This window comes from Hippocampus zosterae, chromosome 21, assembly GCF_025434085.1.
Source record: "Hippocampus zosterae strain Florida chromosome 21, ASM2543408v3, whole genome shotgun sequence".
In the NCBI taxonomy this organism is placed as follows: Eukaryota; Metazoa; Chordata; class Actinopteri; order Syngnathiformes; family Syngnathidae; genus Hippocampus; species Hippocampus zosterae.
This window is the reverse complement of record NC_067471.1, coordinates 7329510-7357307: the sequence shown is the minus strand read 5'-3', so window position 1 is coordinate 7357307 and position 27798 is coordinate 7329510. Positions and strand designations below refer to the sequence as shown.

At 47.4% G+C, this 27798-nt stretch overlaps 1 protein-coding gene across 2 annotated transcripts; it reads right to left on the bottom strand.

The window, feature by feature from the left end:
- Window positions 1-659: 659 nt before the first annotated feature.
- LOC127593621 (copine-8) lies at window positions 660-27798 on the bottom strand. 2 transcript variants are annotated; one of them, XR_007960457.1, is made up of 21 exons: window positions 27547-27798; window positions 19362-19402; window positions 18641-18687; window positions 17887-17990; window positions 15826-15865; window positions 14502-14578; window positions 12549-12612; window positions 12356-12459; window positions 11978-12082; window positions 10821-10862; window positions 10084-10159; window positions 9567-9620; window positions 9400-9461; window positions 6901-6947; window positions 6329-6510; window positions 6098-6225; window positions 5106-5208; window positions 4301-4358; window positions 4134-4207; window positions 3350-3858; window positions 660-3252 (listed from the first exon to the last, which is right to left on the bottom strand). XR_007960457.1 is itself a non-coding variant. In XM_052055194.1 (20 exons), the coding sequence occupies exons 1-20, from the start codon at window positions 27642-27644 to the stop codon at window positions 3670-3672; spliced, it is 1695 nt and encodes a 564-aa protein (XP_051911154.1). In that variant the 5' UTR covers window positions 27645-27798; the 3' UTR covers window positions 660-3669. The 2 variants fall into 2 exon arrangements, 1 of the variants encoding a protein (XP_051911154.1); XM_052055194.1 differs by having other exon boundaries at window positions 660-3858.

The window sequence follows — 27798 nt, the reverse complement described above, 5'->3', positions numbered from 1 at the left end:
TACACACATTTTTTTTTGATGAGTATGTCACGATCGTCGTGCATGGCGCAACGTTGGCTTCAATGTGATACCAGCGTAATGAGAACGCACCGTGATACAGAGTGTCACTATCGCGCTAAACTAGCAGTGGGATCGGTGAGAATGGAGTGACGGTGAGAATGTGGGTGCGAATAGTCGTTTGTCCTGCGAAGGACCGGCGACCAGTTCAGGGTGTGGTCTGGATAGGCTCCAGCGACCCCCGTGAGGATAAACGGATTAGAAAATAGATCGGATATGACCCAACAAGGAAGGTTACGATTTTGGTCGCGCGGTAACTTTTGCCACCTTTGTTGCTTCTTCTTTGGACGCCGTAGGCATCTAGCGCCACCTGGTGCTTCTCCAACAACTCTACCTAAGTGTTAAAAAAAAAGAAACATGTTAGCAATGTATTAAATGTAACAGGAACATAACTGCTGAAATCACCTATTTAAGTTTGCAATTTTGTGCTACGGTAAGCTAATCAGTATCTCACTCATCTCAGAAGTACCCGCGGAGTTATTTTGATCCCAATCCACCTCCGACGGAGAAACGCAGAGTATTTTGGTACTTATGGTCTCACGGGGGTGGTGCATTTGCCTTCCCTCAAACTTGAGTCTTGAAGCAGGCATCGACCTCAGTCACAGATTTTCATATGAATGTTTATTTAAAAATCCATAGTTCAATACAGAAATAGTCATCTATCATATGTAATAAGACAATCAGTGTTCAGCCATGCTTTCTCTGATTAGGAATCACTGTTAAAGAAAAAAAATCAAAATAATAATAAAAGACATCCACTCCTTCAATAATTAAAAAAAACAAGTCCAAAGAAATCACATCGGAACGCAATAATCCACAGACACAAAGTCATTTCTCCAGAGAAGGCATCGCACAATTTCCAGAAAAAAAACAGTTAAGGCCATGTTTGTACAATTACTTTTCATATCATATACTTCCAAAGACACCGTTGTAGTGAACCCGAAGGAACGGGCGCATCCTTATGTAAAATCGTACATGCAAACATAGTGCACATTTGTTTCAAAAGATACGACGAGCACACGATCGTGTATTTGGATAGCTTTTCAGTAAACAAGTCTTTTTGTGTGTCGTCAAACACCGGTTCGAAAGGCAACACACACACACACAAACACAGAAGTTGCACTCGTATGGATTCATAAAGGACACGAACAGGCTTTGCCGTTTATGTTAATTTGTTTTGAAAAAGGAGTGAATTTGTTTCGCATTTCTCGAACCGCGCTGTGGATTTGTCTCGATGTACTACTACATTCATGTCAAAAGTACGCCAACGCTGGCGGGTTGCGGAAGGATGAGCGGTTTTCTTTAAGAACAACAGAAAAGCTATTGAATTGGATTTCCTAGCTTATTTTTTGGCAATTTCCGTTCATCCGTTTCCTGCTTCCAATTCGCTTTGGCGAGTGCTGTTCTAACCAAAACAAACCCCCCAAAAATATATAGAGAGAAAAAACGCATCACCCTTCCCCTTCGCCCTGACTGCAGTCTGCTTGTACTGACCGAGCACGGCGTCGACATACGGGCATGCGGGTAAAAAAAATAATAATAATAAAAAATAAACACTGTGGCCTTCCCACCCCGTGACAGTAAAAATAAAGTCCACCCCGAACCACCGTGGCAACGGATCAAAAACAAGAGCGTTGCCGAGCGCCGTTAATGAGCTCCCTTATTCTGACCTGCCGTCCTAATGATGTGTCCAGCTACACCTGCAACGCGGTCGGTCGGGGGACCAAATCCACGCACGCGATATCCACACGGACACACACGCAGGCCTCTTACTGTGTGTCAGCCATGTTTGGCACTGCTACAGGAGAAGAAAGCATGTGGAAATTTGGCAGCGGTTCACCACCGTTTGCTACAACTTTATCATCGATATGCAACAATAAGGAGCGATGTGCGATGCTTCGCAAGATATGGCATCTTGGTCGCGCGCGCACGCACACGTCGATATCATTTTAAATGGAAATACATGAGGTACTTCAGATTGCCGACGGGATAACAATAACGTCATACAATGGACGGATTCCTTCGCAGAATGCCAGCTAAAAATGTTTAAATACTTTTTTAGTTTTGGTCACATCATGACAATCGATATTTCACATAGTCCATACGTTGCTCAATCGCTTCACATTCAAGGGAAAAGAAAAAATGTTTTTCTTTGTTGGTGGGGGACAATAGACAAAATGTGTATTTTCGTTGCGTTTTTGACCACTGGGCTCTTTGTGCTCAAACAATGTTTTTGTTGGAGAGCAGCTGCTGTCTTTGTTGAACATTTGATGTGATGTTCAGACGACACAACAACACACGCACACATATATACGTACGTACGTACAAACCCCCGAGCATGTGGGCATCACTGCCAAGGCCGAGAAGAGACAGAGAGCAACTATGTTTCCATTCATTAAGAAAATAATGGATATAAATAAAAGCAAAAATTCCACACAAAGATTTTAAAAAAAAAGTTTTCCATTGGTTAACAAGCCGCACAGCGTTACTTTTGAAAGGCAGAAAAACAAACGAGATACACACCATGTTCTCGTTTTTGTAAATATTGTCGGTTTTTGTCTCAGAAAAGAACATGTTATTCTCATGACAATTTCGATTAAGAATCTGAATTTGTAATTGCACCATTACAACTTTTTTAATTTTTTTTTTTAACTTCGAAATAGGCAAATTTGTAAAATTCTTATGGCATTTAGGGGGTAGACCCGGTCATACATTTTACTTAATTATTAGTACATATTCCTCATAATAAATCCAACAGGTCAACTGTGGCCTTAACTAAAAAGGTATGGTCGTGTTGAACTCATTCCCTGCCATTGACGGTCACAGACGTCAAAGATTCATTTTTACTGGGCTGGCAGTGAATGGGCTTTAAAAAGGCAAAGTAAACACGACGGTACGTGTCACAAATGGACAGAAACGCAACAGAGAGCGGGGGAGACTTTCCAAGGAAGACCGACGCAGACAGAGAGGCGACGGGGGGGGACGCCTCTGCATCGCAGCACGCACACGTTCGCTCACACTCAACCCACCTCGAGACAGACGCTTGGTTGGAAGAGGTAGTGCAGGGCCGCTATATGCATGCACGTGGTCCGGGCTACACTCATGCAAAAGGGTTCATAAACACCAGGGGTACAGTAGAGTACAGTACAGCACAGTACGGTACAGAAGGGCTACCAGGACCTGCACTGCTGCTACCTGACGCACATGTCAGGAAAGAGAGAAAGAGAGAGAGAGAGAGTATCACAAGCTTGATATTGAAAAATATAAAAGTATGAACAGTAAAAATTCTTACTGTAAACAGTGGGTTAGTTTGCCGGCCAAAAGAGACAAAGAGGTTAGTTATTTACAGCTGAAATTAGTGTTGTGGTTTTTTTTTCAGGGTGGGGCAGGGCTTTTTTTTCCAGGATAAAAGATTCCAGGCAGCGATAGGAATGCTCGACAGTGGAAGTAAACAGATTGGGCTTCTTCGGCCCAGTCCGCTCTCCTGGCTCTGCATGCATCTGTTCCAGAACACGAAGAACGAGCACAGGGATCCACGTCACACGAGCATGGAGAGCGGCTTCAAAAATGGACTCTGGAAAATTCAAAAAAAGAAACAAGCTTTGCTTGTCTTCATATTTGTGTTTGGAGGGGCTGTCCCGGAGGCGTGTAGGGAGGCGGGGCGGGCGCCGGCTTGATCCCGCGGGTCCTCATGTAGGAGAGGAACTGGTCGGGAATCTCAGCCAAGACGTCTTTGGCGAGGCGGGCCATGCTCAGGATGTGATTCCCCGTCCGGTCGATGTAGTCTCGGAATGGGACAAACTGGGGAAGGAGAAGAAAATTCATTTCATAGAAACTTTCTGGATCAAACACACTCATGGTATCGGTTACTTGGTATCGATATCAGTGAGTATTCAGGAGTGAAAATAAGTGGCTGCAATCATCCTACTTAGCACTTTAATTTTTTTATGACAATAATACAGAATTCTGCCCAACAGGTGTGGCGTTAACATCTGGCTGCTGGGTGCAACATTGCCCAGCCCCCGCCGTCGTGAATTTTTTTTCTGCTGTCATTCTTGAAGATTCAGACTACATACCTGGACAATATCTCTCTCTGCATATCTTCCTCGGGATGAAATTCGGACCTCGTCACCATCTAATTCAATCATGGCTGATGACAAGAAAGTGAAGGGGGAGGGGGGAAGAAAAAAAAAATTAAATCCTCACGGCCTTGTCAATCAACCATTTCAAATGCTTTTCATACCGTCAAATTCGGCAGGTCCAACCCCCACGATGATGATGGACATGGGCAGGCAGGAAGCCTGGTCGACACGTGGGGAGAAAAAAAACAAGTCTAAATTCCACGTACATGTGAGCCGGCAACGTGTGAACGCGTGCCTTGGGACATCTTCGGGAATGACGTTACTAATGATGCTGCGTGAGCTCAGCAGACAGCCACCAAATGGCCAGCGAAGTGTGCGGAGCGACGCGTTGACCTCGGGCTACCGCGCGGTAGATGATCTTATGTTTTAATGCTCCTCTGTAAAAGGTCACACATCAGGCTAGCCGCTCTCCGCACTCGGCCATGCTTTCTCCTCGGAGAAGGGCTTTTTTATTATTATTATTATATATATATATATTTTTTTTTTAAAAGATTATATCCCTTCTCCCTCAACCACTATATTCGACAAACATGCTAGCTTCCCTCCGGAATTGACTTTGACTTGACAGTGATGGGAGGGGATGGACGTAGGGCGAATAACAGGCGGTCAAAATGCAGGAGCGGGCGCTGCAAACATAACAAAATATCACTCAAACCCTCTCTTGTTGCAGCATTCATGTACTTGCGCGGTGAAGAACAGCGCTTCAAGGGCGACTAATATGATTCATATGGAAAAGCAACGGTATGTGAAATGTAAATCTATTCAGAGGAGAAGACCGCGGTGTGCGAACGCCGCTCATTTACATCCACGTTGCGCAATCTCCATGCAAGCGCCGTTTTTGTGGAGGGAAAAAAAAAAAATCTTCCCAGGGCCCAGCTCTTGCTATAGTGTAAGACGGTTTCTTACATTCACGATAGACTCCTTGGTCTGGGCCATGTCTGAGATGACGCCGTCCGTGATGATGAGAAGAACAAAGTACTGCGACCCATCCTTTACAGACGCCGCATACCTGTGTCGAAAGAAAAACGCAGAACCGTGAACAATAAATGTCGCCCTTTTTCATTTCTATCCTAAAAATAGGAATGAGACATTCATATGCTCTTAAACCAATTTCTTTTTACCTCCCCGCGACTGCAACGACCTCAGAGGCAATTGTGCGGCTCAATGATGCTTTCCGCTTACTTTCGCGTTCGTACGACCTTTTGACTCAAGGCGGTTTGTTTGCACGCGCAGTGATGATTCAAGCCACCTCGGAAGCACTTCAGATTAGGCCCCGTTATGGTTTGTACACAATGCAGCGTTATTTTACACGTCGTGGAAAAATATGGTGTATTTTTTGAGAGAGCTGGAACCGATTACTCTCATTTCAATAGGGAACAATTATTTGAATGTCACCTAGTGTCTCCCAGCTAGTGGAAGCGCATTTAATTGTTCCGTCTGTCATTCTAAATTGTTGCCATAGATAAATGAAGACATCGATACATTTTGCAAGAAATACAATCATCATCTTGGAACTAACTAAGCTTGAACTGAATTAGTGCCCACAACAGCGACGCGCGAAGCCATTGGGTACAAATTAATGTGCGGATGTAACATTTACTGCGAGTGCATTCCATTTTCATAACTTCACACTGCAAAATAAAAACACAACACTAATGATTCGCTTTTCTCATCAACGTTCCCTGCAGCAAAAACAAAACGCGCCATCAAAAAGGTTCCCTCTATGTGTGTGAGGGTTTTATTTTTATTTTTTTTCTCCATTTCACACTTCCCTACCTAGAAATATTTCCCGCAAAGAGCTTATTACAGACCACCCGACAGCGCATTAAGAGGAAAGAGTACTCAGCGTGCCTTTTGCCTCGACTGTTGAAGTCTACAGGGGTACTTGAGTGCAGTACCTGGCTACATGGTTCACCACAGGGGAAAAGTTGGTGGGTCCGTACAGTTGCACCGACTTCAGGCTCTGGTAGTAGGCTTCCATCACGCCATCTATTCCTGCACAATACGGGTTCTGAGGGTTCCCATTCTAGATAGTAGAGAGCAGACATAAAAAAAAAAAAATTAATTTAAATGTTAAATGGTGTTTCTCCCCCCCCCCTTAATGACATGGTAGTTCTAATTGCTCTCACCAAAGCAAACTCGTGGGAGATCCGCCCATCAGGCGGCAGCTTGGCACCAAAGCCCAGCGCGGGGAACATCTTGTCGCTGTCGTAGTCCTGAATGATCTCGCCGACCGCCTTCAGGGCCATGGCGTAGGCGTTGAGCTGGTAGGGGCTCATGTAGTGGAGTGAGGTGGGCTGGGCGGGGTTACCTAGGAATGAGAAACAAGATTTGTCATTGCCACAGACATTTTTAGCAGAATCATTCAACTCCTCAATTCTTAAATATTATACGAACAATTTTAAGTAAAATAATTTTTTGATTTATGCAATATTTGAATTTCTTCAGATGGTGAATTTGGGTTTTTCATTTGCTGTAAGATATGATGATCAGGGGTCTGCAAAATGCAAAAAAAAAATTCTCTGTGTGGAGTGAAACCATTTGAGTTTTTTTTTTTTTAATTCAACACTTGAACAATTCCACCTTTGACACTCGAGGGCACACGGGGTCACGCCCGCTCGGCAACAATCGATCGAGCGCTCCCCCCGCGGCGCAGTCCTCATGCGGGTCCCTCCGAATGCGCGTTTACCAAAAGACTCACCGTTGGAAGCTGTGAAGTCAATGGCCACGGTGAAGTTAATCTGCGTCCTTGGAAGAGAAAGAAAGGCAGGGAGAGGATTCATTAATCAGCAACAGTCTCAAACCCCCCCCCCCTTTCCTCATCCCTGCAAACAAAACCCGCGATCTGCCGATGCCATTAGGCCGAGAACACAAAACCGAGATACCTTCCTGCCGATTTGGCCGTTAATAGCAAAACCTGGGACCCAACGGCTTGGATACGAGTGCCCATATTGTCTGAACTTGTTAACCTGCGGCGAGTGGATGTGGTCAGCCTGTCGGTGCTTTTTCACAACTAGCCTCAACCCCCCCGCCCCGGTTCTCTGTTCACTGCCACTCCAACACGCCGCGCGTTCATCTTGCGGTTGGGAGCAGCCGGTAGCATCATCCTATTTGTCACCTCGGCGGGCCAGAAGAAGCGGAGGCTCTACAGGCCATCCGTCGTCGTGACGGGACACTCATTGGTCCGGAGGGGTGGTGGGGGGCTGTCAGAGATGGACGGCGATAGGGAGGAAATCGAGTCAGGGGAATACTCTTCTCTTAGGTGACCATTTCAGTGGCTGGCAGTACATTTGGTACTTAAGCCTTCACTGGGGACTTACCGACTTAATCTTTTCAACAAACCGTACATACGATACAAAAAAAAAAAAATGCAATTCTGACACATGTATCACGCGGAGCGGTTCCGAATCATGAAAAACAAAATATATCTCTATATTCTTTAAAACAGTTGAGGGGGAAAAAAATGGGAATTTTGATTTGCAGTCTAGGGAAAAGCAGTCTCCCACCTAAAAAAAAAAAAGTTATATTTTGAAAAGTAGGAGAAAAATAAACGTCCGTCATAATTAGACAACTTTTCACTCCGGGAAAAGAAAAAAAAGGCTTTGCGTGCTATGAACACCTGCGGCGCCGCTAGAGGGGCAGGCCCGATAGCGGTTGCTAGGCAACAGCAGTCTGCAAAAGTGGACGCTTTCATCCGTCTTAACCCCCCACTTCTAATAAGGAGCATTTGCCTCGGCCGTAAAACTACGTTGCCTTTAATTGCGGCTCGCTTTGTCACATAAGGACGTCCGCAAAGTGTTGAATTTGTCGAAACCAGGACGGCTTTCCAAAGGGGAGTCCACTTTTCTCCTACGTTGGCATGAATACGCAGAGTAAAAAAAAAAAAAAAAAAACATCTCAGGTGGCGTCCTGATGAGATGCCAACAGATGCTGCTGCTTGGAACGCGTCCAAGTCGCCCAAGGAGGATGAAGAAGACGTCGTCTATGCATTAAGAAGTTTGACAGCAGCAGGCAGGGAAAAATCTAATTGGACCTGACATCTTGCATCCGAGTTGCTTTTCAAATTTCAATCCCACCCCAACACCCCAACACACACAATTCTTTGTTCCGCCGCTGGATGCCCGCTCCTCTTCCAAATGACATCTCACAATGTGTTCAATACGGGGCACGGTTCCCTCCGGCTTCTATTCTGGTTTCAATACTCAATTCCGCAGGCAAAATAAGGGGGAGACAATATCTGTCAGCGTGAGTGACGGAGCAGCCATCAAAGACACGACTCCGAATGAAAGATAGGCACAACAACTGTTCATTTTCATTCCCAGGCCTCGTGAATAGAGGCTTCTTTGTGCGGGGGCCACGGGTGGTTCAAACGCTTTAGCGGGCGCGGTGAAAAGAATGAGCGCGGCGGCGGCGGCGGCGACGGATCCTTCTCCAAATCAGCCGTTTATGCTAATGCGGCCAAGCCGATCATGCCCCTAATGAGGTCCAAATGAGCAATTAGCTGATTGGGTCGAAGCGCTGGAAAGAGCCGCCAATCAAAAGGAGAAGAAGAGCAGTCAGGCGTTTGGAGGGGTTAGACGAGCCAAGGCAGCACTAAAAGGAGACAGATGGGAATTTTAAAATAGACGGCGCACTGGGGGATTTCGGGGAATGGCTCGAGTGATTTCACAGTATTTGCGTATGCAAGCGTGGGCGCGTTTGTGTCAACGAGTCTGCCCGTTCTGCCACTCGGACCGTGGCGGTCCATTTGGGTCTCAAACAGCGATAGACCACTTGGCACTTGATTTCGCCCGCGGGGAGCACGCACTTGCAAAGACCGACTGGGCCTTACAAGCAAGTGACCTGCGCGGGGACGGCATTTCTCGCTCTTTAGAGGGCATGCGGCAAAAAAAAAAAAAAGGCGCGCACGTGCAGCGTGCAGGGCGGGGCTGCGAGCTCGCAAGATGAACAGCGACTTGCTCAGTGACATTCGCTCTGCGCATCCGCCCCCGCTACGTGATTCAATACCTTATAGATTTCTTTTGAGAAGCTCAATTGTGGGAAATCAACAATAAAGTCTGTGTACAAGGTACACGAGGTGGACGAAGCCCTTCCGCGGTTTTTGCCGCGAGGATGTTTTAAGTGGGTCGGGAGATGCTGGAGACTGTTCATCCGCGCGCACCAAATTAGAGAGAGAAAAAAAAAGTCATATTTCACCCACCCTCCCTTAATGTAGTCCAGGAAGGTGACGTCGATGTCCACGAGGAATGACAACAGCGTTACCTAGGAGAGAAAAGGGGAAAGGGTGGATGTGAGACAAAGTGATGACGTATTTGTTTGGGGTGGGGGTGTCGGGTGGAGCGGGTTGTTTTTTTCCTTGCTGCTTACCGTTCCAGAGTTGAGGTATTTTTTCTTTTTATCTTTCTTCTTTTGATTTACCACCTGAACAAAAAAAAAATAATTGGTTCGAATTTCAGCACCAAGTTCTTCATTCTTTAAGACTGCAACTTCTGTCAACGGTTGCAATAAATCTTCAAAATTGCAACGCACCTGGACAACTGACCCTGCGTAAAATCTACATTCAACACGAGTGTCAAGCAGGGAAAAAAAAAAAAAAGCTTCGTTTCCAATAACCAAGGTTGTTCTGGTTGGGGGGGTTGAGGATTTATGTGTTCAAATTTAGTCTGAAGGTGAGGAGGAAAATGTGGCTTGAACACACAAACAGGCGATGAGTGCAAAGTGCACATTGCAAGATGGAAAAAGTCGGCCGGGATCAAAATATAACAACAATCATCATTTAAAAATAAATAAGTCGAGAGTTGTTTTTCAAATTGAAGCCTCGCAAATTGCATTCCAACACGCTAACCGTCGGAACTTCATGAATCGTGACTGGCTATGCGCTCACCTCGTAGACGTTGAATTGGCTCTGCCCTCTGGATAATTCTCTGTAGCTGGTGCTGAACTCTCCAATAAAGTCATGACTGTGGGGGAGGAGGGGGGGGGGGGAACAACGAAAATGAGATACGATGTCTGGCAACGTACTCGCACAAAACGCATTATAAGTGAGAAATCCTGCACCGTTTTTTTTTTTAGTCCTTTTTTCTTCTTTTTCATAAAGCTTTGCGCTGGCTGACTGCGACGCGGTTGATTAAGCACAAACAGTTCTATTGAAACTTCTAAAATGTCACCGCGCTCCCTTGTAAAGAAAGATCAACGCTGGTGCTGAATAGAGAGGAGTTGAAATGATAAAAGGGAACAAACTCCTCGTTAATATGCGGCAATGTCAGTCAGCCAGACTCATCGCGAGGCTTTCAATTTGGGAACAACCCAGCGGAGTAAAAAAAGCTTTCCGGCGCTTTTTAACATAACCTACTTTTTCATGACATCTCTCGCAATTATCATTTTTAAGGACTACAATAATGCGGACTAGGGCTGGATAAATATTTGCGCGGCCACGGCTTACCGTGGGCAAAGAATTCTCCAATAAGTCTCAAACGCCGACACCTGGCCAAAATGTAATGTACCCGTCCCAACCCCTGGAGGCTTCTCTGCGATTAAATGTTCATTTGACCCCGCGATGAACTTTTAAGTAATCTTCCGAGAGGCAAAACGCGCATATTACCTCGGCGATGCAAGATTTACCTGCCGTCTCTGTCCCAGTCGTACACCTCGACCTTGATTGTTCTGTTAAAATAGAAAAAAAAAAAAGAATACGATGAGGGTTTGTTTTTCTTCTTCTTCTCGAAATTGACTTTTATGTTTATCCCGACGAAATTCGTTTCTGCGGCGCTCGAGGCTCCGCGGGCGCTTTGTTGCAAAAAAAGGCAGCGTCATTAAAGCCCGCCGAAAGACAAAGCTGTATTTGTCTGCCGCGTGGCAGGCCTCATTAAAATGGGAAAGATGTATGATCGTGAATCGCGTGACTCAATTTGATCGGAAAAATTGCTCTTCGGCAGCTTATCTCGATCTCCAAACAGCTGCGCCCGCCTCCCGTCATACGCTCTTCCTCAAACCCAAATTCATCGGCTTTCCGCGTGCCGCCGCGGATATACCGTACGTCGGATGGATCGTCTGCCCGAGGCGGATACCCGGCATTATCGTGGCTATCTCCCAATATTTCAATTACAAGCGTCGTCTCCTGCCAGGCGGGGAAAGAGAAACAAACAAGGATGAAGAGAAAGCTTTCGCGTGGGAGTGAGGATCTTTATTAAGGGGGAAATGGGGGTGGCATCTAATGAGGCCCGACTTTTGTTTTTACTGTAACTGCGCGGCCTCCTCGATATAAATTGCATCTAATTGAAAACACCCAGAACCGAAGCGCGCTTTTCCCCCCCCATCCCTCTCATCTTTCAATAAAAGGCAAGGAGTCGAAAGCCGAAAGCCGAAGCGGCGCTAATGGCCCTCGGAGCTCGGCGTAGGCGGCCGGATGAGCATCATTACGGGGAAGGAGCTAATAAAGTCAAGGAGCGGGCTCCTCATAAGCTCGCGCCGACACTCGAGATGGTTGGGTGGGGTCGACACCAGCAGCACAATGGCCAAGTCGTACTCATTACTGGCAATTTTTTAACAGGTGGGGCGCCAATTCCCAAATAACTATCTCGATACATCGCAATTACATTTTAGCTGTTCACACTCGTGGATTCAATGAAAACATGACCGATGAGCCAATTCTGGACCGAGTCTGAAAAGACGTTTCAAAACGTCTTTGGGAGTGAATGAGTTCATATCCTGCATCGGGCTACCGCGCATCATGCACTCCATTGAGCGTACATTTTATAGCTGTGAAAATGCCGCCGCACCTGTCGTAGTCCCCGTTGCAAAGGGCGCGAACGGGGATTTTAAAAGCCTGCCACACGGGGTTCAATGTGTTCTTCACCACTTCTGTTTTGTGGCAAATGGTGAACCTGCAGAGAGAAAGATCGGGGATAAAAGATTAGCGGGGCGCCATGCATATTTCCTTACCCGAGCCCCCCCCCCCCCCCCCCCTCCTCCACCATTCCTCCTCACTCAAATTGTTGCACATGTTGTGCGCAAACATCACATCCTCCAACCTGATTTCAAAGACCTCTTTGGATCCGGAGGGAACGATAAAAATCAATGAAACCAATTTCCTCTGGATGCAGAGGAGGATTAAACCCCCCCCCCCTAAAGCGAAGTAGAAGAAAAGAGCAACGCACGTGCTGTCCTCGTTGCTCCTGTAGAAAACCAGGAAGGGGTCCGACTTGCCGAAAAAATCCTTCTTGTCCAACTTGTTGCCGCAAAACTGCATCATAACCGACTCCTGGCCAACACGCGACAAGGACAAGATATGACTCGCGAGCGAGGTTATTCCTTCAATCGTCGGAACCAATCGTCAGTCCGGCGCCTCACCCTGCAATTGTTCAGCTCCTCGGCTTTCACGATGATGGTGCCGCATTTTTTGCCGGAAATGCCTCTGTCAACAAAAACACACAGAAGAAAAAAAAAACAAAACATAAATATATATTAGCCGTAATGTCACTTTGATCGAGCGGCAACACAATAGCATTTTTTTTTTTTTAAATATGCCCGCCGGCACGCCTCGACGTAACTTTTAAAGAGGTCTGGCAATCTGACAAAAGAAGCGGGTCGTCTGATGAGCTCCACTTTGCGAGGACCACCTGACAGGAGATCGACTCAGGCGGCCGTTTAAACAGCCTGGAATTGGGGTCAAAGAGCGCAGCTTGAAGCGAAATGCAAGTCTTCTCGTTTCAGCACGGGGGGGGCTTCCCAGGTGCCACGTGAAAGGCGCCCCTGCGACGTCGCCGAATTTCAAGCCATCAAGTCACATTTTCAATGCGCTAAAGGGGCACTTGGTCAGGGGTTGATGATTAACTTTGCATCTCCGCTACTTCCTGGGAGCCATTTGATGCGGTTTTTCATTCAACTATTTGAGTTGGGGGCTGGGGGGAGAGTGACAAATGGCTTGAAGCATGCACACCGAGGTTCTTATTTGGAGAACTGTGCAAGCGAGGGAGTGAGAACAGGTGACAAGTGATCCTTGAAAAAAATGTGTTAAAATGTTATAAAGTGTTTCAAGTGTGTGGGAGGTGTCAAAGAACCGAGCACGTATTTTATCTCATTTTATTTGAACAGTATGGTCTTTCTAAATAGCAGATTTTCACATGCTGCTAATGTGATCTGGCCTTGAAATGAAAAAGTAAGCGATGAAACAAAAAGTCAAGAGCGCAAACACACAAAGAGTTAGCTTAAAAAAAAGGCAATATGGCGGAGCGAGTGAACGAGCTAAAGTTCCGCATCCGGTTTTACTTTGGCGAGTGCTTCCAAGACGCGGGGACGCGGCTCCTTTTCCCTTTTTAGTATCGACGCGACACAAGAATACTTTCTGAGTGCGAGCATGTGAGAGGGAGGGAAAAAGCAGTGAATCCTCTAATCAAGGGACAAGGATTTGCAATCAGGCTCCGGCCCGAGACAGGTAATTACGTTTTGGGCTGCGCTAGCATAACCGGCGAAACCGACACCACAGTACATATCCATCTCGTAATCAGCGAATGGGAACATATACAGCGTCGAGGTAATTACTTAGAACCGTAAAGTGTCTGACCCTCCCACGCAGAGGCTTACAAATCACATATTTTGTTTGCGTCGGGTGTACGTTCCGGTTCGCCGAGTCCAGAGATGGGCAACTTTCATGATTAGCTTAACTCATTCGGTACCGGATCGATTCTGGACCGGGTCTGAAAAGACGTTTAATAACGTCTTTGGGAGTGAATGAGTTAAAGGTGACAAATTTCATTTCAAATATGGATACAAATTTTAGAAGCTGCTCGTCAATTGTTCTGGGGGGGGGGGGGGGGTGCTCTCTCTCTGTTGTTTGTGTATTTTTGATTGGAGAGCTTTTTTACCGGGCAATTTTATTGGTTATGAAAATGCAAATTTCCAGGACAGTGTCTGGAGAGGCACTCACAAAAGCAGGAGTGCTCTCATGCAAATTTCACTCACCATTGAGTCAGGGTGACACTTAGCTGTCGGGAAGAGCCCCCGGGATATCTCTGAGCCTCACGTTCGCGGCACTCTACTTGACGCAAGCGCCCGACAGGAAACAGTTCGTTTAACTTTTGACCGGCAAATGCTTGACACGAGCCTAAAGTGTTTCTGCGGCGGTTACGTTTTCATTTTCATCGTAGGCGAAATTAGCCGTCATTAGCCCTCATTTAAAATGTGTTGAAGAGCACACTTAAGAAATATTTGTCGAAATAAAGCAGACGAAACGGACGCCGGGATTTTAAGATTGCGTCATTTTTCAACGCCCATGGCATTTTCACACGTTTGAGGTCCACTCACCCGAGAGGCTTTTCTAAGCGGCTGCCCAAAGACCCGACCGCCTCGCCCAACGTACAGTAGGCCTGGCCCAGAAAGTCCTGCGGAGTTAATGACAGAGGAGAAGCAATTAAGAAAAAAAAAAATAGAGATTTTGCTCAGCATTCAGGGCTAAAAAAGCCCGAAAGAAATGAAAAGCGCCAGACAGAACCAAAACCGTTTCAGTGGCCCCTTTACATTCCCCATTGGGAAATAATATTGGCAAGAAGATTTAGTCTTTCTCCCGATAGCCCTCACAGCTGCCCCACTCGGCTCCCCTGCCACTTTCCTGCGAAATTAAATTCCATCTTCACAGCGCACAGAATGAGACTTTGCATTGGGAGAGACAGAAATGCAAGAGGAGGGCCATGTAGCCCAAACACGGGAAACGATATATTGATATTAAACATTAGCATTAGCACTAGATTTAAAAAAACAACCCCCCCCCCCCCCATATTTCGTCGGCGTTCTCAACTGGTTCCCAGGTGTGACCGTAGCCTACACCTTTCATGTTAAAACACTTTTAATGGATTGGCTCTGTAGCTTTTCTCCCCCAAACCCCGCCTCCGTGCCTGCGTCCCTTTGGAGACCAGCAGCATCTAAGAGGGGGGGGGGGGGGTGACTGGGCGCTGCGCCCGTCTCTTCTTGTACCGGGTTTATTGATTTCGAGATGATGTGATGGCAAGGGGCAGGGGAGGGAAGATACATTGACGGAGTGAAACGGAGGGGGGGGGGGGGAGAAATAGAAAGACGGTGACAGAGGGAAAGAGACAAAAACAGACAGAAATGCCACTAAAGCCGCTGTGGGAAAGAAAATGATGTCTGGGAATTTCATTTACTATCATGATGGCGGAGGGGATGGGGGGGCAGAATTGTCATTTTTCATATTATGCCCTGTATTTTTATTTTTTATATACATTTTTTCTGAACCACAAAATCATGGTGTGATTGTCAAGGACGAAGCAGATGGCGGCGGAAACGGGCGACAATAAGGGAGTCGTGTATTTCTCATCCTAACACAGGCAACATATCGTTCCGCTCATATCTTTCCTCCTCACGCACTCGTTTAGTTAATTGCCGAAAAATCAGCCAAAAGCTGCGCAACCGAGTATTTTCCTCGAGCGCATGATAAACACACTCAGTGTAATGACCCGATGACTCTTGTGTGGCTGAACTGCTACTAATGGGAGTTATTAGCCAGAGCGCCTCGTCTCGTCTCTCGCGCGCACCAACACATTACACGCACACACGTATGCCCCTTTCACACAAGCGGCGGTCAAAACGGACGGGACGAGTTTGGCTTACTCACGTGTTTGGAGAGGTTGGCGCTCTTGGAGTCCACGTCGTACCTACGCAGAGGGGAGAGCGCGAGCCATGTGGTGAATTACAACTTTTTAAGCGGGGGGGGGGGGGGGAGCTCAGCTGGGAACACAACGGGAGATTGCAGACGGATACCGGGCCAGGCAGCTTGTCACCAGCAATCGCACCAGAAGCGGCGGGAATGCATTTCGCGGCGTCGCAGCCCCCTCCCCCGCTAAACTGACACTGAACGGACTAATTGGATGTCACGCATACGATTGCGAGGGAATCCATATTCTGTGCCAGAGGGTTTTCGAGATACTTCAACGTCTGGTATGGCTGACCGACCGATCATGGGGAGGATTATTCACACCTCATATTCCTCGCACAATACCCGCCGAGAGAAAATTTGCCCCCCCGAAACGGCTCTCAAAAGTGCAGAGGCTCCTCATAAAAATTGGAGGCAATCAAGCAGGCCATTCGTTCAACAATCGGAGATCATTTCACAGCTGCGGGTCAGCCGTCACGAAAAGTGCAGTGCCATTTATTGGGTAATATTTTGAAAGATGGGGGAGATGAGGTGAGGGGGGGTTGATTTAAAAGACCGTCCAGGGTGAGGAGCATCAAGTGGACTGTAATTAGGATTTGGGATACGACGCGTGGCTTTGAGGAGTCACTTTCAGCCGGCCCTCGATATAATTCTTCGCAGGACAATACCCCGTAATCAGAGTGAACAGGCCTCCTCCTCCTCCGCGCGTAACTGCTCGGCCCTCCCCTCTGTGCCTGCCGAGAAGTTAAGTGGAGGCAACTCATTTCAAAATAGCCCGGCGATGGCCACTACTTGCAGCCGTTGGCACTTTGGCTTCTAATACGTTAAAATTTGCTCGCTTTTCGTCAAGCGTAGAAATCTGACAGACGTACATCTGAGATTACGATTCCAATGCTTCTTATATCACACCCAGGACCCGGGTCACTTAGGACCCGGTTGTTATGGTTACCCTTTGTTACACTGCGCATAGCGCCGGTAACACGACACGCGGCTACACGTGCGCGATCAAAACAGTTGTCTCTCGAGGATGGCGCGCAACGCAGTGCGATAGCCGAGGTGAGCGGAGGCACGTACGGCATGCGCGCAGACATGGACCGCCTCAAAAAGAGACAAGCCCCAAGAACATAGGCCCACGCCGTTTGAATTCATGTCGCTGCCTGTACTCGACCAAAAGCAAGGAAAAAGAAGATTGCCGCGATCAATACAACCTGAAGATTCGCTCCTAACGGCCCCTCTCCGCTGTTATTACAGGTCACGCGGGATTGTGGATGACGGGCAGGCGAGCCGGCCCGTCAAAAGCACATCGGAGGGCCATCAGATCGATCCTCGTAAATCAGGGAAGACGAAAGCTACAAATAACGGCCGTTCGCCGCGGAAAATAATCATTGCCGCGAGATTATATTTTCAGCACTCTTATTGAATAATAATAATAATACATTTTATTTATAAGCGCCTAGGTAAAAACCTACATGGCAGACTTTCAATCAACTCTGGGCAAAGTCTCACTTACAAATCCCAGTCAGTTTATCTGCAGGTCTCACAGATTAGAATATAATTGGTTTGTGTCTAATAAAATAAAACCCCGGCAAAATGCTCTCCTAATTCAATGAGGAATGTAATCGGAGAGCAGGGGGGGGGGCCGGAGGGGGCGTCACACCTGCGGTCAGAGTTAGCTTATTTCATTTGCCCAAAGTCCAACCGTCTGGCGGCGGCATATGACTCACAGCAAAGAAGCGCACATGAAAAGGCAAAGACGTCGCCATGGAGCTTTGACGGTTCATATGCGGGCTGACGCGGACGTGGAGAGAGAAAAACCCGAGGACGTGGGAGAAATAAGACAACCTGGCGCCGGTGTCGACTCTAAAAATAAACAAAAATCACTCGTGTGGGTTGTGTGTTTCTTTGAACCCTTACCTGGAGAAACCATTGAAAACCTGCTCTGGAAGCCTTGAGACTTGATTTAGGTGGCACAGAAACACTCTGCCCCCCCCCCAAAACAAAAAAAATTGTGCGCTTACTTACAAGTCAAATCGAAGGTTCTGCCGCTCTTCAAAGAAGTAGTCCAAGATGAATTTCCGCACAAAGTCCGGATTCAGCGTGTTGTCGATCACCTCGGTTCTCCCAAACTGAAAATCAAAACAAATCGTGGGGACACGCGTAAAAGCCGTCAATGTAGCTACCAGCCGGACAGTAAATAACCGAACTGAGGTGAGGCCGTGAACGAGAGCGCCGGCCGGTGATTCATGTGCATAATTTGTCAAGTCCCGACTCGAGAGCAAAAGCGGCTGGTGAGACGTTTATGGCGAGTAATCAATGCGGAGCCGCTGACAGATCATGTCAACGAGGGTCAGGCAGTCTCCGCTTTTGGCATTTAAGCGTCGCATATTAACAATGCGAGCGGGCGACGGGGGGGAGGGGGGGGGGGGGGGGTGTACTACTCAGAAGCCGATGAATAACCCGCAAATGATTGCGCGCGGAGATTTCGCCCCCTCATTTCCATTTGGGAATTTTCAGCGCTTATTGCGGCGCCGTTAGCCGTGTCTCACATATTGGCTTGTTATTTAAAATGAAGAAATAAATAAAGGGAGTGTGGGGAGGGGGGGGTGCTCAAAGAGCCCCCGTTGTTGCGTCTTGGATCGTTTTGTTTTGGAAGGCCTGAACGGAAACCGACAGCTCGCATAAAGCAAAAGCTAAAGCTAATTAGCCGATAAATGAAATGAAAAGCTTCATGGGGGGGGGGGGGGGGGGTGATACAAATAACAAGCTAAACACCCACCTCTCTCCATTCCTTGTTGCCCATGCCTTGCGTGTAGAGGACGCAGACTGAAAAACAAAAAAAATAACAGACCCAACACGGGACACACACGACATGAACGTCATCAAAGTTTCAACACGAGCTCTAATCAGAATGCGATTCCTGCGCCTTCACGAAGGAAACATCAAAGCGCTAATGGCGCCCCGTTTATACGTAAATGCCGCCATCGCAACACGCGCACGTAATTCTCTTCTTGCAACGGGGGGGGGGGGGGGAAGCAAAGAGTTTGGGGCATTTTGCAATTTCCTGCACATAATTATCTCAAAGCTCAAATAATAGCGCTCACTTTGATGTCATTTCAGATAAGTGTGGATTCCTGTGTTAACATACTGGTGGAGGGGGGGCGGGGGGGGGGAATGTCAGTGGGGAGAAGGACAAATTGGAAGAGAAACATTTTCAAGTTGCTCTTTTCCCTCAGCGGGCCGTCACTTCATGTATGGTCCTCCCACTCGCCGCCATTATGTTCATCACTGTCACCCTTGCGTCAACACCCCCCCCCCCCCAACCCCCACTCCCGGGGCGGATATCACCGTCAGCGTCGTCACCTTGTCACTCGTACCCCACGTTGGTTTTGTGCCGACACGCTTTTGTGGCAATTGCGCCATGGCTTGATGTATTCCACCCCGCCCCCCCCCCCCCCCTTTGTTTGCATGTTGACAAAACAAAAGCACGTCGGTCTTACTTGGGTCCGATTTGGAGAACGTGTCTCTGTCCAGCAGGTTTCTGCGAAAAAAAAGAAAAAACAGAGGTGTGGTTCAGTCACGGCCGGCGAATGAACTGACTGGTATGAACGGGGGGGCGCTTGAGCGCTAATCATTATTTCTGGTATGGTACTTCATTTGAGCGCGGGTGGGGGGCGTCTTCAAGCATCGTCAATGAGGTTACGTCGGCGCAGCGCGACTCGGGCTTTGATGAGAACCGATTTCGATATCTAACCGCACTGCACTCAACCCCACAAAATTTGGATCGCTGGCAGAAAAGGCGGCAAGGCCAGAGCAAATTCGACCCATATTGTGGTGAGGTGGAAATGATATTTGAACAGCCGCTCGGCATCAATCATGGGGGGGGTGGCTAGTAAACTGGGCAAATCCGAGGGCAGTTACCCGTGCCGAGTCGGGGGTATCTAAAATACACATCTTCCCCCCGCAGAGCATATTTAAGGCTTCACGGTGCACGAGCAGCCACTGCTCAGAGCGCATCAGGGATGGTGGCGCTCCAAATGGGCTCCTGGGCTCCCCCCGTCAGTGTGTGTGCGTGCGGAAGACCCGATTTCAGGATTTCCACCTCACAGGAGAACGTGAATGATTCATAGCCCTCTCTCTCTCTCTCTCCCTGGTTTTCTCTCCCCAGCCTTCCATTTTTTTTTATCCCAAGGCAGGGGGCGGAAAACTAAAAGCTGCCCACCCGCTTCAGACAGGTCTGAAGGGATAAAAGGTTCCCCGAGTCAAATTTTTTTTTTTTTTTTTTTTACCTGGTAATGTTTTAGTGCTGCGATATACAACAGACAAAATGCTTACAATGGATTTAAAACAAATAACTACATAAAAATACATTATTGTAATCAAGTGGGCTTCTTGGATTTCAACTTGCAGTCTATTTATCCCCCCCCCCCCCTTTTGGCTAACAAACACCAGCCCGCTTTTACAATCAAGTTCAAATGTCAAACGCTAAAATATTCTGCATGAATACATGCCATTGCCCTTTTCAAGCACTCACTTATGCAATTGCCAAATAAAGAGCAAAACTAGGCACGAAGTGAAGCGCAACGTCTTTTTTTTTTTTTTTACGATCACCGAGCAACAACAAACAAAAAAATGCATCGACATAGATTTCATTTCTCTTACAACCAACGGCTATGCAGATTACGTTTGCTCGCAATTATGCGCAAGCGAAAAGTCTCATCAGTCAACAATTTCCCATGAAAAAGTCCGTTTTCGTGTTTCGCGGCTTGTTGCAGAACCGCACGGTAACAGCTGGACAGTTACCATGGCAACTTCATGACAGCCTACTGTGGCACCTTGACCGGTATAGTCGCTGTAACAAAAGGGAGAACGTCAAAAAATTTTAAAAATCAATAAAAGAATATCTATCAGCCAGGTAATTCCCTTTCAAATTATACGCTCCACATTTCGCCGGGAGAATTTTTTGGGAGTATTTCACGCCCTCTCTGCCATCGTTTGCTCTCTTTCCTGCCTCCTCTCTGATCTCACCTCATGGTGAAAAGGGGATTTTCTCAAAGACAGCCGCAGGCGCCCACTGTTTTTTTTTTCTACCTGCCCCTCTTCTCTCTATTTCTTCATCCCTCCTTCCACAGTCACTGCCATTCTGGCTCTAGTTGCTTCCGTCGGTCACCAATTTGACCGTGACCTGAAAAAAAGTAAGGTCTGGGGAGACCGAACTCAATACACTGACGCACATTCAGTATGGAGACCACACACACACACACACACACGCAGCGCAAAAGCGTACACGGTCTAGTGCTTAACCAGTTCAACACTCGCGCCCACCTTGTGCGGATGACTGCAAACAAGTACTCCATTTTGCTCTGTAACACGATGCTCAAAGACTACCGTTACAAATACAGTTTTATTCACAGACAGATGAAAGGATATTTTAGCCCGAAGCTAGAAATGTTTGTCAAAACATGTCTTGTTAAACTAGTTTGTGGTTCCAAAAAAAAAAAAAAGGTTGGGTCGTGGAGGTAGAAGGCCTTGAATTGAAAATGTGCTTTCTCTGCATAGCCATGACAAAAGGGCAGCTGAACAGAAGGGGTCCGAGAATTGACACTTGGGGGACCCCACACACGTCATGGCCATTCGATCCGATTTTAAATTCCAGCGGTCACACATTAAACTCCTTTCCTTCAAAGAACTATTTTCAGGACTGTTCCATTCGGTCCATTCTTTGTGTGTTTTTCCCCAATCGGCTTGGCCTTTCTCCTGCTCCCAAAAAAAATACGAACAAGCCTTCACGCATTTCTTCAACCCGTTTTAAATTAGCTTAATACTAACACGCCTCCCATGACACGCGTAAGAGTTGTGCTTTAAGTGCGCCGTATTATCGCGCGGTTCCATTTACCAATTTGGCGCGGCTGTACAGTAGCAGCGCCAACGTGAGTCGCGCCTAGCAACAGAGCGGGAATATTCTCGGAGACGCAGTACGAGAGGGGAACCCAAGTGGGCATGCTCCGATGTTCTCAACAGGTCGCCAAGCACACAGCCACAAGTACCTGTCCTTTTATTTTTTTTTGCCCCCACTTCCTTCACTCGTACCAATTTCCCCTCCACTGCTTCTTTTTCGCCTTGCATTTTTCATTGATCTATCCCATTTGATGAGCATCTCACTGCCCCCCACCCACCCCCACACACACACACGCACTCTGCAGGAGAGCATCAGCAGCTTGTATTTTCTCTCCGCTTCTCCAAGAGGGCTGCCCTAATTCTTCCTGACAAGGGTTGGGAGAGCCAAGAGAACATCTCGGCGCAAGCACAAGCACAAGCAGATGCGCCGGCGTCCGCGACAAACTACACATCCGTCATGTACGCCGCACATCTGCGCCGGTGGCATTTCACCTTAATTGCCTTTGTCATGCCGCTTTCGGTGCGGTTTAGTCCGACTGGCCTCCATCGGCACGTGTCGCGGGCCAAATGCTGTCGAGCAGCCTGCCAATCGGGGAAAACAGTCCATATGATACCTAACTGATGAGAATGACCTGCTCTTTTTTTTTAACACAGCCGTATGTTGTTTGATGTTATGAAGAGGAAACCTAAATGTCCGTTTCTACACGCAAGAGACTCCGTGCTTGTCTGTGCAGACTGAGGCCAGGGGCGGTTCCTCACGCGAGAGAATTAAGACAGCCCTCCGAGAGTAATTCAAACAGCTTCTGTCTTGTGTGACAGGGGACGTGACTTCATTAGGGCCGATTTCTCTTGCTTTCCCGACTCCTCGCTGTAAACAAGGCCGCGGCGGCTTGTCAAGTGCACGCCAGGGCATCTTATTGCGGAATGGTCAGAATTTGTGTCACGGCCGTCGATCCGAAATGCTCTCGAGACAGCTGCGACATCATTGGCGGGAGAAAGCTGTTGTCCTGACGAATTTTTTTTTGTCATAAAATGTAATTCAGATTTTATACGATGTATATCGACCCTGTGGGAGCTCATCTACATCCATGGGAACGAAATGTCACAGCAGCACAGTGAGCCCTGCTGCTTATGGGCACTGAAATGTCATCGACGGGATGACTGACAGACCGCGCGGGTGTGCCGGTGCTCCCGATGTTTGTGTGCGTCGGCTTTAAAGCGTTTCGTATGGCGGAGAGATTTTTCACGGCGGAATTTCAATTTGGATTTTTCGTTGCCTCAACGGGTAAAAAAAGTACAAATCATTTATCAGTACCCTGGCATTCATTTTTTTTCATTAATGAGCCGGTAGCCATCATTAATAATGTGTTTAGCATACACGCGCTACGCTAACGCCTATTCAGCGGAACGCCCCCCCCCCCCCCACCCTCGAGCTCCCACAGCGGCGAGTTACGAAAGGGTTCAAGTGGGCTCTCTGGTGGTCCACTATGCTTTGAACACCAAATAAAATCATATCACAAAACGTTGATGACTTTCCCAATCTGTCTTTTTTTTAATTCCTTTTTAACATGGCGTAACCAACATACATACACAAACACACACAGTGTGACTTTCATGGCAAACCAGTCGAAGGAAAAGAGCAACAGGAGGAAAGGGGTCGATTGTCATTTCCTCACAGTGCATAAATCTTTACAGCCTTGAGTCTGAACCGCACGGCAACACTACTTGGGCCTGGGAAACGGCACTTAAACGTACGGCTCTCCGCTCAGAATCAAACATAAAGCGGAGTCGCGAGTCACACTCGCCAATTCAAGAGATCAATTGACGGCCGGCCTTGAAAGGTTTCTTGGGAGGTACTGCGGCTTTGTCTGACTGCCCTTTGTGTTCTCAATCAAAAACCAAGAGAGCTCCCCGCTGCGAAGAAGGCACACGTAAACAGACGCCAGGAAATTCGGCCGCCTCGCCCACGCCATCCTTTTAGCGCGTTGAGTCGGCGGCGAACGCAGCCTCTCGCAGTGGGCGACCCCGACGTGGCCTCCGAGTGACGCTTTTGTTTTCAAAAAGACGTTCATTAGCTGGAGCTCTCGGGAGGGCCAAAAAGGCCAATGCCTTGCTATAGATTGAAGTCGTCGCAATCGGGGTGGCGGGAGGCATTAAAAGATTCTCGATTGTTGGGCGCTAAAAAAAAATCAATGGTTCCGCCGGGGGCTGCTTTAAAGGCGAATTTATGCCTTGGTTATTTGACCGTGATTCAACTCAAATCACACACAAGGAGCACAGGAATGTGCAGTGCTGTTCTTCCACTATAAGTGAATGCAATGTGTGAGGACGCCATTGTGACGTTCATTTACCTTGCGGTGTTCTGCTGTTAAACAGCTGCAAAGAACCCCGGGTAGACGGGAGCAGAACTGCACACAATCGAAGCCTCCCGCGATTCGTTTTGTCCAATTGTCTGTGTGCGGCTCTCCTGGGCTGAAGCTGTGAGCACACGGGCGTCGCGTATGCGTCCGTTTCCTGACACAATCCTCCATTTTGAATGCGTGTTTTGGGATAGACGCGGGCTGACGGTTATGTATGGGCACACCTTAAATTCAAATAAGCCAATCAGCGCATCGTATATACTGCCGCTTGGGTATGGGCACACCTTAAATTCAAATGAGCCAATCAGCGCATCGTATATGCTGCCGCTTAGGTATGGGCACACCTTAAATTCAAATGAGCCAATCGGCGCATCGTATATGCTGACGCTTTTGTATGGGCTCACCTTCATTTCAGAGGAGCCAATCATCGTTATCGCCACATGCCCTCCTCAGACAGGGTCTCCAGTTAGTCAAACATTATACACACAAAGTCGCGCTGCTGCGGTCCTCTGCATTACATCTGTTAGTGCACGCAAATAATACAACGGATAATTTTATTTGATACAATTTGCCGAGGGTCTGGACAGAGGAGGTCGGCGGTCAGGTCGTAGATCGCGGTCCGCCAGTTGAGGAAGACTGTGATAAACCGTCAACTCCAAACCTCAAATTTCACAAATCTCAAAATATATTCATGAAGATCCCCAATGCAAACAACAACAACAACAGGGAAGAGCAGGCTAGCTAGCTGACTTTTCTTTTATATATATATATATATATATATAAACGTGTACTTTTTCTCTGCACCAGAGAGAATATCTGAGAACCTGCGTGTTATTATTGTCAACAGCTACAAAGTTTGCTGACAGTGCTAAGCCCGTGGCACGAAAGTCAGAGAGAGAGAGAGAGAGAAGGCAGAAGAAAAAAATGAAAACAATAAACATTTCCTCAGCGGTGCTAAAGAAAAGGAAAACTGTCAAGAGGCAAACCAAAGAATGTCCTATATTTCTCTTTTTAGAAGACGTGACTTGATACAACATCCGCCACTTGGGTTTACAACTTTAAATTTTGACGTGCTAAGGAGGGGGGAAAAGAAAAAAAAACAAGTCATTTATTTCCAAACAGGCACATTTATATAAATCACATGATTGCATCGACCCGTTTAATTAAAATCATACAAACGTGTCAGCTTTCAAATTAACTTTGGGCTTTGCAGGCGGGTCGGGCATTTCATTTATGAGCTCTTGTGTGGACTAGCACGCGCGTGTGCGCAGGCCCAATCGATGAGCGTGATGAAATATTTGTACTCGAGGCCGTTCTCCACGACAGAGGACCCCCTCCCCCCGCCCCCCTTCCTCCGGGCACCATAAAGCAGACAATAACTCCACCTCAGAGTAATTCAATCGTCACTTTGGGATCGAAGCGCGACTTCTGTACACCGTCCTTCCGAGCGGCTACGACTTCTTAGCGTAGGCATCTGCCAGTTTCTTTAACTCACTCCATCTGCGCCAAACAGGATAATTTAGTTGGGGTTGGTTGCTCCGGTTTTCAGTCGGGGGGTCAGCATCATTGCCGGCTCACTGCTGTCTCTTATTTCATATCCCTATAGAATCAGAAACATTATGGAACGGAAGCTTGCAGTCGGAGCGGGTCAATTATTTCCGGCCTCACTCTCTCCACTCTTGAGCGGTCATTCGGTCCATTAATTATAAATATCAAATCAATGAATGGAAGTCAAGAGGTGACTTCACTTCACTTTTTTGTTTTTTTTGGGGCACTAAAGGCACACCTTGGTAAAATACAGATTTAATCATTTGTGTCCGGTTATTCTCCCCGTGATATGAAAGTCTGTGTCTCTATATCGCACACGATTTCGCATTCCCTTCCCCTTTTTTGTCACCTCGCACACAATAACTTCCAAACCTGCGTAACCATGGAGACATTGTACACTGGCTGGTGCGTCGAAAAAAAAAAGAAAAACGACGCAGCATTGTGAGAGCGGAGGCATTTCAGCGCTGCCTCGGGTTGGAGGTGGGTGGATGGCCACCAAAACAAACATCCTCCCGCCCTCCCGAAGGGCCGAGAAGCCAGGTGACTCAGACGTGAGCAAACTCTGCCAAAGCGCGTTCATATAGTTTGGTGGAACATAACATGCTCTTTCGACAACGCTAGCATACAAAAATAAGCCTCGCTAGGCAGCTTTAGGTGCTCGTTCTCGTGCGGGTGAGGAACAAGCCACAAAAACAACGGCTAGCAGACGTTCGGTTTGTGCGTTTGGCTAACTGACGACTCCAAGCGGTCCGTTGCTGTGAAAGAGAGTGTGAATAGTTGGTTTGTCTGGACACTCAAGCGGAAAGTTCCACCACTGCTTTGGAATTTATGCCATGGCAACAACGCAGCGTGAAGCTACAGGCCTGTCAAATCAGTATTATCAGTCATATTGATCAATCCTGTGATCGGATAAGTGATCTTTTTTTTTTTTTTAATCAACTCACATATCGGTCCTAAAACTCCTGATTATATAAAGTCTAATGATGACAAGATTGCTGCCATTACGGATGATTGTCGAAATCGCTGACTTTGCCGATTTGTATTCTCGGCTGACTCCCTTTCGAAAGCGGAAGGGGATTTCAGCCTTCACAGACTGCGAGATTTGCTTCCGTTTACCAGACATGTTTTCGGACCATGAGCTGTGCCTCCGGAAGTACAACAATGTACGAGTCGATCAGTAGCGCTGCTAAGCAACGGAGTGGAATCCGGCGGTGTACATTTTGTTCATAAGCAAGGTCGAGGCGGCAGTTAGATTCCCCCAGTTCGTTGTAACGGGAGGCATTGTCATTATTTTGTGATCGTTCTCATGAAATTTACGTTCATAAAGGTGTTCCCTGTTAGCAAAATCGGCAAATAGAGAATGAATTAAGTGAAATCGGGACTTTGAAATGTGAACGTTATCGGGGATCGCACGTAAACGGGCGACGTCAAGTGCATTATACTGCCCCCTCGTGGCCAAGGTACGCACACCCGAAGGAACCGCACGAACCCTCATGTCAAAGAGGAAATCCCCACCCGTGGACAGAAAGACATGTTTACAACTGAGATTGGACACACACAACACTCGCGTTCATTCTGCCAGAGACATGCATTGTTTTGAAACTCAACGGCTACGGCAATGTCATAATAGCAGACTTCAATGTCTCACCTGTTGTCTTGTTGGGCGTCACGCGAGGTCATGTTTGTTTATGACGTCAGGGCGGAGTTCATTAGCTAGCCAAAACTTGATTTCAAACCATGTGACAGATGGTAATAAAAGTTTCAAGTGTAGCAAATATCCAATAGCAAGCAGCTGGAAAATTGACGGCATTGAGCCTAACGCTGACAAAGGAGCAAAGGGAGTTTAAAAAGCGAAACCGTTGTTGATGATTTGTCTTACCTGCACGACACTGTGATTTCAACTTTGGTGGCGGGAATCGACGCGTTGAGCGGGTCAAAGTCGCCTATAGACGCCATGCTCGTGAAACTGTTGTTCATCCTGTCCAAAAATTGGGGGGAAAAAATGTTCCGCTCCGTTTTACTGCGCTGGGTGGACGTCGACGAACGAGAGAGCCGCTGGAACGTGAGCCATGCTCGGCACGAAGTGAAACAAACACGCAGCTGGTGAAACACAGCCACTGACTGGGGAGTT